At 54.6% G+C, this 13,830-nt stretch overlaps 6 protein-coding genes across 6 annotated transcripts; 5 read left to right on the top strand and 1 right to left on the bottom strand.

Annotated features, from left to right (window-relative positions):
• Nucleotides 1-87: 87 nt before the first annotated feature.
• LTR77_001356 (uncharacterized protein) lies at nucleotides 88-1,281 on the top strand (the record flags this gene model as incomplete). The annotated part of the gene is made up of 5 exons (XM_064798618.1): nucleotides 88-144; nucleotides 196-844; nucleotides 896-919; nucleotides 973-1,001; nucleotides 1,072-1,281. 5 exons carry the CDS (start codon nucleotides 88-90, stop codon nucleotides 1,279-1,281), a joined length of 969 nt encoding a protein of 322 aa, XP_064662945.1.
• A 782-nt stretch (nucleotides 1,282-2,063) lies between these two features.
• VCX1 (Vacuolar membrane antiporter with Ca2+/H+ and K+/H+ exchange) lies at nucleotides 2,064-3,457 on the top strand (the record flags this gene model as incomplete). Its single annotated transcript, XM_064798617.1, has 2 exons — nucleotides 2,064-2,498; nucleotides 2,555-3,457. The coding sequence occupies 2 exons, from the start codon at nucleotides 2,064-2,066 to the stop codon at nucleotides 3,455-3,457; spliced, it is 1,338 nt and encodes a 445-aa protein (XP_064662944.1).
• Nucleotides 3,458-4,429: 972 nt separating this feature from the next.
• LTR77_001354 (uncharacterized protein) lies at nucleotides 4,430-6,025 on the top strand (the record flags this gene model as incomplete). Its single annotated transcript, XM_064798616.1, has 1 exon — nucleotides 4,430-6,025. The coding sequence occupies one exon, from the start codon at nucleotides 4,430-4,432 to the stop codon at nucleotides 6,023-6,025; it is 1,596 nt and encodes a 531-aa protein (XP_064662943.1).
• Nucleotides 6,026-6,450: 425 nt separating this feature from the next.
• LTR77_001353 (uncharacterized protein) lies at nucleotides 6,451-7,131 on the top strand (the record flags this gene model as incomplete). The annotated part of the gene is made up of 1 exon (XM_064798615.1): nucleotides 6,451-7,131. The coding sequence occupies one exon, from the start codon at nucleotides 6,451-6,453 to the stop codon at nucleotides 7,129-7,131; it is 681 nt and encodes a 226-aa protein (XP_064662942.1).
• A 955-nt stretch (nucleotides 7,132-8,086) lies between these two features.
• LTR77_001352 (uncharacterized protein) lies at nucleotides 8,087-9,826 on the top strand (the record flags this gene model as incomplete). The annotated part of the gene is made up of 6 exons (XM_064798614.1): nucleotides 8,087-8,390; nucleotides 8,443-9,001; nucleotides 9,055-9,160; nucleotides 9,221-9,333; nucleotides 9,386-9,618; nucleotides 9,672-9,826. 6 exons carry the CDS (start codon nucleotides 8,087-8,089, stop codon nucleotides 9,824-9,826), a joined length of 1,470 nt encoding a protein of 489 aa, XP_064662941.1.
• Nucleotides 9,827-12,349: 2,523 nt separating this feature from the next.
• CDC31 (Calcium-binding component of the spindle pole body (SPB) half-bridge) lies at nucleotides 12,350-13,190 on the bottom strand (the record flags this gene model as incomplete). Its single annotated transcript, XM_064798613.1, has 2 exons — nucleotides 12,350-12,826; nucleotides 12,888-13,190. The coding sequence occupies 2 exons, from the start codon at nucleotides 13,188-13,190 to the stop codon at nucleotides 12,350-12,352; spliced, it is 780 nt and encodes a 259-aa protein (XP_064662940.1).
• Nucleotides 13,191-13,830: the final 640 nt, after the last annotated feature.

Raw genomic sequence — 13,830 nt, 5'->3', positions numbered from 1 at the left:
TTTTCAGCGAAGCGGAGATATAAACATGGCGACGGTATGAGGACATTCAAACAATTAGACAGCCAATACCGTTCTGACATCGATCAGATGAAAGCAGCAGTAATGCACACCCCTGGCGGGCCAGAAGTGCTCAAACTCGAAGAGGTACGCTCGAATCAAAAACACTAAAACCCCCATATTGATGCCGACCAACAGCGCCCAATCCCCACCCCAGAGCCCGGCTGGGTCCTCATCCGCGTCAAAGCCTTCGGCCTCAACCGCTCCGAACTCTTCACCCGTCAAGGCCACAGCCCGGGTCTCAAATTCCCACGCATCCTCGGCATCGAAGCCACGGGGCTCGTCGAATCGGCACCCGGCGGCGAGTTCCAGGCCGGCGACATCGTGGCCACGGCGATGGGCGGGATGGGGCGGGCGTTCGATGGTGGGTACGCGGAGTTCACTTGTGTTCCAGCCGGGCAGATCCAGAAGTTGACGACGAAGCTTGGGTGGGAGGTTTTGGGCGCTTGTGGGGAGATGCTGCAGACGGCGTATGGATCGTTGTTTAATAGTCTGCAGATGAAGAAGGGGGAGTCGTTGTTGGTGAGGGGTGGGACGACGAGCATTGGGTTGGCGGCTGCGGCGATTGCGAAGAATCATGGGATTAAGGTTATTTCGACCACGAGGAATCCGAAGCGAGAAGAGTTGTTGAAGAAGAGTGGTGCTAGTGTTGTGATTGTTGATGATGGGTCGATTGCGGAGGAGGTGAAGAAGCAGACTGACGGGGGAGTGAACAAGGTGCTGGAGCTCATTGGGACGACTTCGTTGCTCGACTCTTTGCAGTGTACGCAGCCGCATGGCATTGTCTGTGAGTCCTGATCTTACCCATAACTCGAGGGATGTACTGACAGATGTGAAGGTATGACGGGAATGGTGGGAAACTGTAAGTCTTGCTGGGGATGAGATGAGAGACACACTCGACTTACTACCTCCCAGCTTGGAGTCTGAAGGAATTCTCACCAATGGTGCGTAACAACAGTCTCTTTTATCACCCCATCCCCAAGACTCGTGCGAACGGGTTCATTGGTTCTTCAGGACGCCATCCCCGTCTCCGTCTGCCTGACCATGTACGATGGCGGCCCGAAGGCTTTCATGAGTACGCCGCTGCAGGAGATGGTCGAGCAGATCGAGGCTGGGACGCTGCCAATCGCGGTCGGCAAGACGTTCAAGCTGGACGAGATTGTGGAAGCGCATAGGACGATGGAGGAGAACAAGGCGGGTGGGAAGATTGTCGTATTGCCTTAAGAACAAGGAGGCGGCTGGACGTTGATGAGATCGTCTTGATAAGTAACCAGATGACATTGATGAATGAGAGTACCTGCCTTGTCGTAGTGCCATATGTTCTACCACTCCTGTTGTGACATCCCGTGGCGTCGGGTCTGGTCGCACGTCGTCCTCACATAAGGTTGGTATGCTTGGCATTGAGGCAGTGCAAGCGCTAAGGTTCACGTCCGCACGTCATTGGCGCGAGCTCACCTCTCTTCACCTCCAGGTTCTCGCGGTCTGTAATCAATCCGTCGTCCTCTCTACTCGTCATTCCCAAGTGCTACAGGTGCTGCGCCCTCGAAGCCCCGCTTTCCAATCCTCCTAGCAACACTATCGATCCGTTGATACCTCGCGGGGAGTCGAGCGCGAGCCGAATCAGCACCATCGCCAAGCTCCGGCAGCTCACAGCAGATCGCAGAGTCGCCAGGAAGCTCGCGGGTGCATAAGCTGCTGCGCTGTCCGTATACACCATGCGTGAGTTGCTTCCTCCATCTCCTACTCTACTCATATCCACTCAACACGCTGGACTTGGACGGAGCGCAAAGAGTTCGCCAGTCAATCCACTCCAACCCGCCAATGTGAAAGATACGATTAGGCAGTCTCGCCCAGACCTTGGCTCATTACCAGCCTCTGAGACGGACACTTGATGACCAGCGCGCCATCATCTCGTTCACTCGCGCTCGACAGAGACTGATGTGAAGCGTGACCCTACAGCGACCTACCGCACCGACTTCCACAAGCACGGCCGTAAAGGCACCGCCATGTCTAGAAGTGACAACCAGATGGATGGCCCGAACGACAGCAACGAGCGCACGCCGCTTGTGAACAACTCCTCCACGAACAGCACCTTGGGCAATTTGGGAACGCTGCATGGCAGACAGGGCATAGTGGGCAGTGGGAACAAGCCGCTGTATGAGGACGACAGGGCATGGGTTCGCTGGCCGATGAATTTCCTCCACTTGACCTGGGAGACTCTGACGAGCAACTATGTCAATATCTTGTTGGTGTTCGTGCCGGCGGGTATCATACTCGGCGCATTGGATCTGAATCCCACCGCCGTGTTCATCGTCAACTTTCTGGCTATCATGCCGTTGGCGGCGCTGCTGAGCTTTGCGACTGAGGAGCTGAGCGCGAAGATGGGCCAGACTCTTGGTGGTCTCATGAATGCGTCCTTCGGCAACGCGGTCGAGCTTATCGTAAGCATAGATCGAGGTGGAAAAGCTGGTGAATGCGCGCGCTGATCAGATGCTAGGTCTCCATCGTTGCGCTCATGAAAGGCGAGATCCGGATCGTCCAGGCTAGCATGCTGGGCTCCATTCTCTCCAACATCCTGCTGGTCCTCGGATGCTGCTTCATCTCCTCCGGTATCATGCGCGAGGAGTCGCGCTTCAACGAGACTGTCGCATCGACCATGTCTTCCTTGATGGCGGTTGCTGCGACCTCGCTGATCATCCCTGCGACGTTGTACTCCACACTCAACGACAGCAACCACGACACCGAAGCCAACATCCTCGTCCTCTCCCGCGGCACGGCCATCATCATGCTCATCCTCTACTGTCTCTACCTCGTCTTCCAACTCAAGACCCACAAGAAGCTCTTCGACGCCGAAGCGCAAGAAGGTGAAGAGGATGAAGCCCAGATCCTCGGTCCCGTCCCAGCTACCATCTGCCTCATCCTCGTGACCCTCCTGGTAGCCGTCTGCGCCGAATACCTCGTCGACAGCATCGACGCCATCGTGGAAGAAGCAGGCATCAGCAAGACCTTCATCGGTCTGATCCTGCTTCCCATCGTCGGCAACGCCGCCGAGCACGTCACGGCCGTCGTGGTCGCCTACAAGGACAAGATGGATCTTGCCGTGGGCGTTGCCATCGGCAGCTCCATGCAGATCGCGCTTTTCGTCACGCCCTTCCTCGTCATCCTCGGCTGGATCGTCGGTCAACCCATGACCTTGAACTTCGAGGGTTTCGAGACTGTGGTGTTCTTTTTGAGTGTGTTGGTGGTGAATTACCTCATCCAGGACGGGAAGAGCAATTATCTGGAAGGGTGTATGTGTCTCGGGACATACATCATCATTGCGATTGCGTTCTACGTCTATCCGGAGGACGCGGGTAGCAAGATTGGCGTGACGGTCAAAGAGTGGTTGAGGCCGCAGTGAGGGTTCGATAAGGAGGTGTGGAGTTGGAGAGTGGGATCAAAATGTACAGATAGTTGTGGGCAGGTAGCTTTTCGTAGAGTCTGGGGAATTTACCTTCTGTCAAGCGCTACCTTACCGCGCCTTGCGATATATGTTTAGTGCTGTCCCGCAGCTGCTTGCGCGTTCGCCGGTTATCGCGGGCTTGGAGGTCTTGGTGTGGAAGGCACGGGCGTGTCGCGACTTCCACTTCCATCTCTTCTGACTGCTGCTCAAATGCATAGCATAAGATACACGCGTGTTGCGCGCATCTCGCACGGGTCACGACAGAGCTGGGTGTCGGGTACTATGGCGCGCACTGGAAGGATCAGATCCTCGATGACAGGACCGGCAACACCAACTTGACCACATTTCCTTGCTGCGCGATAGACTGTGGCACCCCGAACGAGTGCCCAGTACGCGGTTCATTAGGACAGTGGCATTCTAGCCTCGAGCGCGTGGAACCATTCACGACATATCTTCGCTAAGCCTGCGCCCGCAGAGGGATTCGAAGCCGCAGCAACTCCTTCAGCGCTGCGGTCCGCGACCCCAGGACGTGCCTCTCCACTGCTGCGGGAGCACGACACGAACTTATCCCCGGAAGACTGAAAGACTGCCTGAGGAGAGAAACCAACAAGCTTGGAAACAAGATATCTGTTCCAGCAGGCTGGACGCGGTTTAGCCCCCATCCTGCAGGCGACGCCACACTGTGAGTCCTTCACCTGGAACCAATCTTCCGCGAGACGACATCTAGAGCTCCTGGAGAGCTTGCTGCAGCATCGCAGAAAGCGGTTCGTATCTGCTGGCGATCCTGCTGTTGCCTGTGAGGCAGACGGCGGGGGCTGAGAGTTGGTATGGGAGATAAGTATGAGGCGTGAGTTGTAACTTCCACCTGTCTTTCTTTCTTTTACGTTTCGCGAGTGGGTAGGTATATATGCTATAGCCTTTGTGGGCAGCATGGCGACCTACACCTCCCTTCTGCTACTGCTTGTAGCGCAGCAAGTGCGTGCTTTCGTCGTGCCTAGTCTGGAGCAGCTGGCCATTTTGGCAGATATCGAGCCCTCTACACGTGAGCAGGAGCCTATCCTGGGTCAGACAGGCAATACGCCCAAGAAGATAGCTATTATCGGCTCTGGGATCACCGGCGCTTCAGCCGCTTCAAGGCTGTATGAAGGCTTCCGCTTCAGTGCTCCTGCGGATCAGCAGCCTTCGATCACTGTCTTCGAACGGAATCCGATCATCGGTGGCCGGATCACCCAGGCGTATGCTTATGACTCTATGATATATCCCATCGACACCTGCGCAGCTACCTTCGACAGCGAAGACCTATGCATCGTGAGCTCAGCAGTCGTCGCCGGACTGACGCTACAAGCACGCATAACTACCCGACCAAGGACGGGCGAGGGTATCTGGGATGGCGATGAGATGTTGGCCGTGGAAGAGGAGTTCCGTGACGCTATTGCGTGGTCAGAGTTCCGCCAAAGAAAGTGGTCGCAACGCTACGACCGCTCGCCAACCAGCTTTTCTCCGCTCGTCAACACGATCCGCGGCTCCCTAGGTCTAGTACTTGGGACTGCCCTTCCAATACTCGGCGGAGGTGCGTCCATCGGTGTTGCGAACTTGAGCGCAGAAGTGGAGATAGCTGGTCTTTCTGAGATGGCAAAGAGCTTTCAGTGCTCTGAAACCAATTACGAGGATCTCGACGGCATGTTTGACAGCCCAGAGGCAAAGCGCTTTGGGCGCGAGCTGGTGAACGCGGGCACGAGGGAGCGGTACTTTGCGAATGGCGACGAGCTGAATGTGCTGGAGTACATCCTCGGATTTCAAGACCAGCTGCCTTCTTACGTTTCGGAGGGAAATCTGCGGCTGGTCGAAAGACTGTTGAAGCTCTCGACGCCCGACGTCAGGCTAGGAGCAGAGGTCCAGAAGATCGAAACAAAGGGCAAGAATGACCACCGACTCACCATCGTACCCACAGATGGAGGCGTACCAGCAACCGAGCAATTCGACGCAGTCATCCTTGCCACTCCATACTCGCTGGCCAACATCACATTCGACCCACCACTCCAAAACGCCACTGATCTGATACAACACTACGAGGACAGCTTCGTGACGCACTTCACGACTCCCTCTCGCCTCAACCAAACCTTCTTCAACTGGACCGACACCATGCCGCAAAACATCCTAACAACGACCTCCAGCTCCAACACCACCGCCTCGCCCTTCTTCAGCCTAACGCTCCTCAAGCAATACGCTCGCGGCAGTCCCCCAACAGCTGAAAACCTCTACAAAATCGTCTCTCGCGAAGAGATCGCCTTCACAGATATACAGCAGTACCTCGAGGCTCCGGCGAACATCACCTGGATCGACGTACAGCCGCTGCCGCGATCTGTGCCTGTGAAGACGGGGAAGTGCAGGCGGCTGGTGGAGAACCTTGAGGTTGCGCCGGGGGTGTTTTATGCTGGGGCCGGGGAGCAGGTGATTGCGAGTGCTGATATCGGGTGTAGGCTTGGTGTGAACGCTGCTAGTCTGCTTTTGGGGAAGGCGAGGTGAGGTTGGAGGAATTTGTTGGGTGTTAGATGAGTGGACAGTAGGAGGACGACGGGAAGACTGTTGTGGTACGGGACTTCGGAGCCATTGATATTACACTTTCTTAGCGCGGCATAAACGTATCGAGCTAATAACGCTTCTGCATGAGTGGCCGGTGTGTTGGTACACAAACATGGATTGTACGGACCTCTCTGCGAGTTGAGGGGGAAACAATGACCATAATCTGATGCAAATCCTTACTCGCTTTCATACATGTACACAGTCGGAACATTCAGGTTTTCGAATATAGGTTTGAGGAGGGTCGAATTTGAACTTGAACCCGTCACCTTCTTCTGCATGTCCGGGGGCAGACCATACTTTACACTATCAAACTTATTACACCGACCTATATCAGAGCAGATCAATTCTCGACAAGCGACATTGACAACATGGATCTTGCAAACTCCGACAGGATCCAACAACCCACCGACTTCCTCGACCTCCCAGCCGAAATCCGTCTGGCTATCTACCAGCTCCTCATCGAAGACGAAGTCCGCGACGAGGAGTTGCACTTTAACAAGGCTGTTGTTAGGCTTCCAATAGAACCTGCCATTGCCCAGGTTTGCCGGACGACCAGGAAAGAAGCACTGGATTTCTGGTTCTCCACAGCGCGATTCCCTATCCACTTCCGCGCACTTGAAGGACACAAAGGCGAGTATAGCATCGTCAACCAGCTAGTGCCTATTCCATACGCAGACGCGCGTAAGCTGGAACTATCGTTTGCCCAAACGTACGGCATGAACTCGTTGTACTATCTGTACTCTGTCGATCTCAATGAGCGCACGAACTCATACACGGTCGAGCACGCGCCAAGGACGAATGAGTGGTGGGTTGGGTACCGGCCGTGGAACATTATTGCCCATGCGATGGCTGAGCGGAGGGCGAGGAGTTTGTTGAAGCATTTCGATCGTGCGGTAGAGGAGATGATTGCGAGCAGTGGAGGCGTGAAGGAGTTGACGGCTGAGAGCTATCAAATGTTGACGCCGCGGCCTTGGTGGCAGCTTGGAGAGGGTTCGTCGGGGGAAGATGAACTACTCCGAAGTGGCAATGAAGAGGCTACAGTGGCTTGAGGCAACGGGTGAAGCAAATGGCCGATTGGATCATGCTCTCGAAGCGTTCAGCCCTGCAAGTCTTCGACAATCAGACCCGGTCGGCGAGGGCATGGTTTTCAGTCGGCATAGATTCTAGCAGACAATCTCCATTGGTTGATCCATTGAGTGTTCGCGCTGGCGCTTCTGGAACAGTACCTAGGTACTTGACCCATGAAGATCCGCAGATGCCGGTGCTTTAGTGGGTAGACCGACAGACTCTAGACATTTTGGCCACATGGTTGAACGTCTTATCGCGATAGCTCCATTGGATAGGAATGATTCAAAGCCCACGCACCAGGTGTTCAGAACCAGGCCTGTCGAAATATACGTCTCTTGGGGCTGCTCCGCGGGAAGATGCTGGGGGTTGTGATCCTACGCCTTGGTGCCAAGGTCGACGACAAGAAAACCGTTCTCGGCTTGCTCTTTGACCGCACTTCATCCTCTGCTGACACAACCACAACTTGGAAATGCGCAGAACAAAATCGTACCTTTCGTGGAGAAGTGCGGCCGCCTTGGAGCAATGTCAGCTTATTGTCCGACGATCGTGATATTACGGCCTCGTTGTAGCATGCGCAGATCTCCTCACTTGGCTGGTCTTAGCCTTGAAGGCGAACTGCGTGCCGAGTCTACTGGACCTTCCTCATGTATCTCTCTGGTCTGTTGGAAGGGTTGCATCGGCCTTGCCTCTGTGGAGAACCCGCGCTCGCCGTGAAGATCATCTCGCGTGGCTATCTCGCCAAACCTAGGCCCATGTGAGTTGCATTATCTCGAGCTTGGTATCGCTGCGTAGTGACATCGGATGGTGGTGAGGTGCTCCCATGTGTACTTAACCGTCCCAGGCGTTGATAGAAAGGTGGGCTGCGCATCTCTTCCTTCCAGTTCCAGGTTCCTTCATCCGCTTCTCACTTCTCACACGCTGCACAATACACCAGCCATGTCCCACGCAAAAGACATCGAGGATGGCACTGGAACCGGCCCCGAAGTCCATGCGGTCGACTCTTCTGACGAGAGCTTCGATCGTAGGGACAGCGAGGGTGCCGCGGCGAAGCAGTCCATGGGCCAGCGATTTTGGCGGACGCTGAAAACGCCTGGCTCAGCCGTGCAGATTGTCATTGCGGCGGTCATCGCCATTGCCATTGGCATGGCCGTAACTGCGACCGTGGACAACATTCCAGAAGCTGCGCCCGTTATTCTCGAGATTCCCGGCCAACTTTGGTTGCGCGCGTTGAGAGCTACAGGTTTGTCAGATGCTTCCCAGGTGTGCGCCACTTCGCAACTGACAGTTCTCAGTCCTGCCATTGATCATTACCGCCATCATTCTGGCCGTCCAAAACCTGAAGGAGATGTCCAAGGGCGGCGCGAAACTCGCCAAATTCACCGTCCTTTGGTACGTCGGCACGACGATCCTCGCGGTCATTCACAGCATGATCCTCGTCGATGTGGGCTGGAGAAAACTCATGCAACAAGTCGACCCGGCCAGCCTCCGGGATGGCGCAGAGACGGCTGAAGAGATCCAGGAAGAGAACCCGGACAACGCACCGCACGACATCATCGTCCAGGTGGCCGAGTCTTTCATTCCACAGAACGTTTTCCAGGCTCTTGCAGAGGACCAACTACTTGGTGTGCTCGTCGCGGCCATCATCGTCGGATGCCTCATCAAAGGCCCAAATTCGTCGCTACTGCGCGGGATCAAGGAAGTCGACAAGATCGTATTCAAGATCATCGATTTCTTGATCAAGCTCGCACCCATTGGTGTCTTCTTCTTGATTCTGGCCAACCTGATGACTCTTGACATTGAAGATATCGGAGTGAACCTTGGCGTGCTCATTGGCGCCTCAGTCGGTAGCATGTGAGTTTGGAAGTCCCTAAGCCAGACCAGCGGACGCTAATGTTCGGCACCAGGTTCGTCCAACTGTTTGTCGTACTGCCCGCGTTGTTCTTCGGGTTCACGCGAATGAACCCGTATGCCTATTGGCTGAAGAATAGCCCAGCCTGGATCACTGCTTGGGTGAGTGTCGCTCAAGGACCATGAATGTGGAACATCCAGCTGATCGTCATATGTTCAAAGGGCTCTGCATCATCTGCCGCCACACTTCCGGTCACCCTGAAATGCCTCGAGAAGCGTAAAGTACCGCAGACTGTTCGCAAGTTCGTGGCACCTCTTGGAGCGTTGATCAACATGTGAGTTCGTCGGTCCCAAACGTGCCAGTCTGTCCACTAACCCGTGATCCAGGGACGGTACTGGAATCTACTTTCCCATCGTCGTGGTCTTTATGGCCGTGACTCAGGGCATCACGCTCAATGCCGGCAACTACACCGTCATTGTCCTGTTGGCCGTGCTCTCTTCCATTGCAACGACGCCAATTCCGTCCTCATCTCTGGTCCTGACCGTCATGATTTGCGGATCAGTCGGCATTCCGGTGACGGGCATGTACGCTGTGGTTGTGGCGATCGATTGGTTCATTGGTAAGTCAACCGTATCTGAAATGCTGTCGATTGTCCGTACTAACAGTTCTTAGATCGCTTCAGGACTGCGACCAACGTCAGCGGCGACCTCTACGCTGCAAAGGTCATGGAGAAGCTCACCGGCATCACTGATGAGGACAGCCATACACTGGCCGCGCAAGAGGTCTTGGACCGTACGATGAAGGAGAACAATGAGGGTAAGAATTGATGAAGCAGCGAGTGAGGATTGTAGCAATGTGTATGTAGCATCGGACGGTATCTTATGAGAGGCTTTCGTTCGACTCGTCCGCTTTCAAACGTCTCCTTACGGATGTCCACGGCAAGCGTGCTGACTTTACAATGTGGAGAATCTTTGTAAGGAGTTTCCTGTCTCCGCTAGTTGAATCATCTCGACGCCTGCTGCATCCTCGCGGAACATAGCACACAAAGTGGTTGAAAAACGTGAAAGGCGATAGAAAGGGTTATGAGTCAAGATTTCCATTCTGTTCCTGTAAAAGTTGAGATGTTGTCGAGTCAGGCAATTTCTTTGGGCCCGAGCGTGGCTTGGCAACGGTCGCATCTCTTCCGCAAAATCTTCGAAAGCAATTCGAACTTCATCCTTCCATCGACACCTCTCATCAGCATCAATAACTTGCCGCAGCGCTCCTCGAGCCACAGCATACGGTACGTACTGGCTCCATACTCCACCATCTCCTGATGAAATCGCAAAACCGCAATCAAACTAGAGTCTTTGACCTCTCCGGAGGTGTGAAACTGCAATTGCTACGTCAGTCTGAACGAGCAGTCTGCCTGGCCACTTCAAGGATATACGAGACCGGCGCAGGCGCTGACTATGTTGCAGGGCTTGACGTGATGGCTCCACCGCACACGCCCTATTGTGGCCGCTGAGGGAGAGACACCACCGCTGGTCCACGCCACAGGCCCACTACATGCCGGCCCCCTTTGCAAGGCCTAGCAGAATGACAGGTGAGCAAGCACTTCTTTCTCTTACATATGCCCCTTGTATGATGAATAAGACTTAAACAAAATGGAATTACCGGCTGAGACCTTCGGGTCGTTGGCGAGAAATAAGGCTTCAATATCTGACATGCAACACATCTATCACATGTACTTCAGCCACGCGAGAGATACACAGGCTGACATGTGAGGGTAGCAGCGAAATAGACTGGATGCCCGCCCATGCCGAGTCGTCATAAATTGGATCTTCACCTGCGCTGGAGCATCAGTCCGCCGGTCTTCTCCGCCTCTCGCCTTGGACGTCCGCGAAGACATGCGTGCAGCCGACTTCGATCTGGGCCTTGTACAAGGGTAAGTTCTCACCGCTCAACGCTTCTGCTTGCATTGATGAATCGGCACTGGGCTCCGACAAATATCCATGAGCCGATACGCCACTTTGCGACAGGCCTAGAAAACCTCGTCCACTGAGCTTATGATGCTTGCACCACGATTGCACATACTCGTACGGTGACTGAAGCTAACCTTATATCCTAGGACAGGCATCGTAGCACATGCCGGTGGCTTTGAGTGAAGTTTCCAGGACTCTCTGTCTTTCTCCATCAACGCGTCCTTCTGAAGAGCAGCCGATCTCAAGGGAGCAGAGATTGGCAAACGCTTCATTCATGTCCACCAGGCTCGGAGCCGAGATTGGCAGTGGACACCCCACGTAAGTCACACCATCTTTTGCATTCACATCCGCTTCTATGATGATTCTTGATGACGAGTCGTATCCGGCTTCGCCGTTGCCGACACAACATTTTTATTACCATTCATGCATTACCTGATATGCCTCGCTATCGCTACGCCTACATACATTGCCTCGTCTTGCGTATGTGCTAACCAATTCGCACCTACAGATATGCTCAAGCACTCCGCCCTGCCTTGTGCGACTCTGCAGCGCACTTGTGATTCCACGAGCCACGGTAAGTCCGCCACGACAAGACTGCTTTCCTTTCTTGATGATACACCAATATCAATGACAAGCATATGTCCAAGCTGCCCGCAAGGGCCGCGAAGACGAGTATACACTTACTGATCTCCGAACTACTTTTCAACCACGATTGTCAGGTCTTACATCAGTCAAAGACTGACTGGAGTCTTTGTAGGTCACACAGCCCTGGCGACCCGCTGCACACGCACCAGTGCTTACATTGAAAACATACGGCCCCAAGAGGTAAGCGAGAGCCGGACTTCTCAAGCGCCTGCAGCATTCCTTTCTTATGATGAATTCTAAAATAATCTCACGACGGTCGACATAGCAGCTTTGTCTGTATTGATGAGACGGGCCTTGACCGGCCCCATACCTGACGTTGTCTTTCATCTCTCTCGCAGCGTCATCGGCCTTTCTTGCATCTGCTGACTGCGCTCCTCCACAGTTAATACCCCTCGAGCTCGACTTGGAATGGAATCCTCGCGCGAAGGTGTGGGACACGCCATGCCAGGTGGATCTTTAAGAGGCAGACTTGCTGCTGGATCATGTCTCGGAGAAACTTTAAGCCTGAACAGTCTGGTACACCTTATTCATACTCGTGTAGCACTTGGAAGAGTACAATGCGGTTCATCTTTCTCATACAGCGCTCAGGATATCAAAGCGTCTCATCCAGCACGATCCTCAGCAGGACCAAAATCATTCCCAACGCCAACGCTACCCTAGATCCCGCCCCCGTTCCCTCGTTAAGCCCACCAGCTTATTCAAATACCCAACAAACCAATGCATTCACGAGCGCCCAGGGCTCTAACCCAAACAGATACCAACAAACTCGTCCCTTCCAATACCGCCCTCTCCTCTGACATCAAATTCTTCAATCATGGCCTGCAGTTCTTCCTCTTGCAGCCCCTCACCCAGCTCGCGCGCTACTCTCCGCAGATCATTCAACTCGATCCTCCCCTTGCCTTCCTGATCAAATAGCTCAAACGCGCGCAATATCTCCTCCCTCGGATCTCGCGCGATGATGCGCTGTGCCGCGATCGTCAAGAAATGCGCGTGCGACAGCAGTAATCGCGAAGGGCCCGAGAAGGTGGGCTGCGAGGGCACGGGTTGCTTGCTGTTGCTACTGCTGCCGCCTTGCTGGAGTTGCGAGGCGGGGACGCCGTGGGTTTGGAGGATGGAGAGGATGTCGGGTTTGGGGAGGTCGAAGCCGAGGGCTTTGAGGGCGACTTTGAGCTCGTGGTAGTCGATGTAGTTGTCTTTGTCTAGGTCGAAGAGGGAGAACTGTAGTATTACATTAGCGCCCGCCATCTGTATTGCACATGCATCGAAAGTCTGTTCATACAGCCTCGTTAACCTCCTCCCTCTGCTCCTCGCTCAGCGACTCCAGTACTCCTCGCTCTTCCAGTTCCCTCCGCTCGCGCTCCACCCGTTCTTGTCGCTCGCGTTCTAAGCGCTGCGCTTCTCTTTGCTGCTGTGTCGGCGCCGCGCTCGCCGCACCAAAGCCTCCTGCATTCTGCGCCGGCGCGTTGAATGGTGTCTGCGCATTGTATGGTGTCGATCCGAACGCGCTCTGGCCTCCAGTGCGTCCTAAGCCTGAGGTGTATGGCCGGCTGGGAAAGGCGGGGTGGGAGCTGGATGCTGCCATGGCGCGGGAGTTTCGAAAGGCGCAGGGGGTGGCAGTGGTGAACGCGCGAGCGGAATGGCCTTGGAGTTGTCGCTGTCGTTACAGTAAATGTTGCTGAGGTTGGACTTGAGGCGCGTGTGTTGACGCGTGAACCATTCATGTGACACTCGCTGTCATTGGCGGATATAAACGGAAGCTAGCGGGTGGCCGCAGATTCTGCTGGTGGCGCCTTCTGGTTGAGCGCAGCTTGCTTCTCCCTCTCTGCTTCTTCGGTCATTCCCACATGGCCGCCCGACACGACGACGACACAATGGCTACAAAAAGACTTGGAGATGGTGTAGCCCCTGGGGAGACCGGATTTACTCGACGTGTAAGATTGATGCGTCTGAGGGCAAGTTTCTGCCACACGAGCCACTCTTGGGAGACCGAGCCCCCGCCATACTGCAGCACATGCAGGCATAATCCAGCATTTCAGTAACCATCAGGAACAACGCCTCTATAGTGGTCAGATCTGACCAGCGCTAACGGCTGTCTACGTCGAGGCGTCTATCTCACGGTACCTAGAGGTCTCGGTCTGAATCTTCGAAGAAGTCTACCAGGGCAATGTGCATAAGCGACACCTAAATGCTGCGGACAACCCTCCGGCCTTCGGGAAAGTCGA

The sequence above is a fragment of the Saxophila tyrrhenica genome (assembly GCF_035928015.1).
Source record: "Saxophila tyrrhenica strain CCFEE 5935 chromosome Unknown scaffold_2, whole genome shotgun sequence".
Lineage (NCBI taxonomy): Eukaryota > Fungi > Ascomycota > Dothideomycetes > Mycosphaerellales > Extremaceae > Saxophila > Saxophila tyrrhenica.
This window is presented reverse-complemented; position numbering and strand designations above follow the sequence as displayed.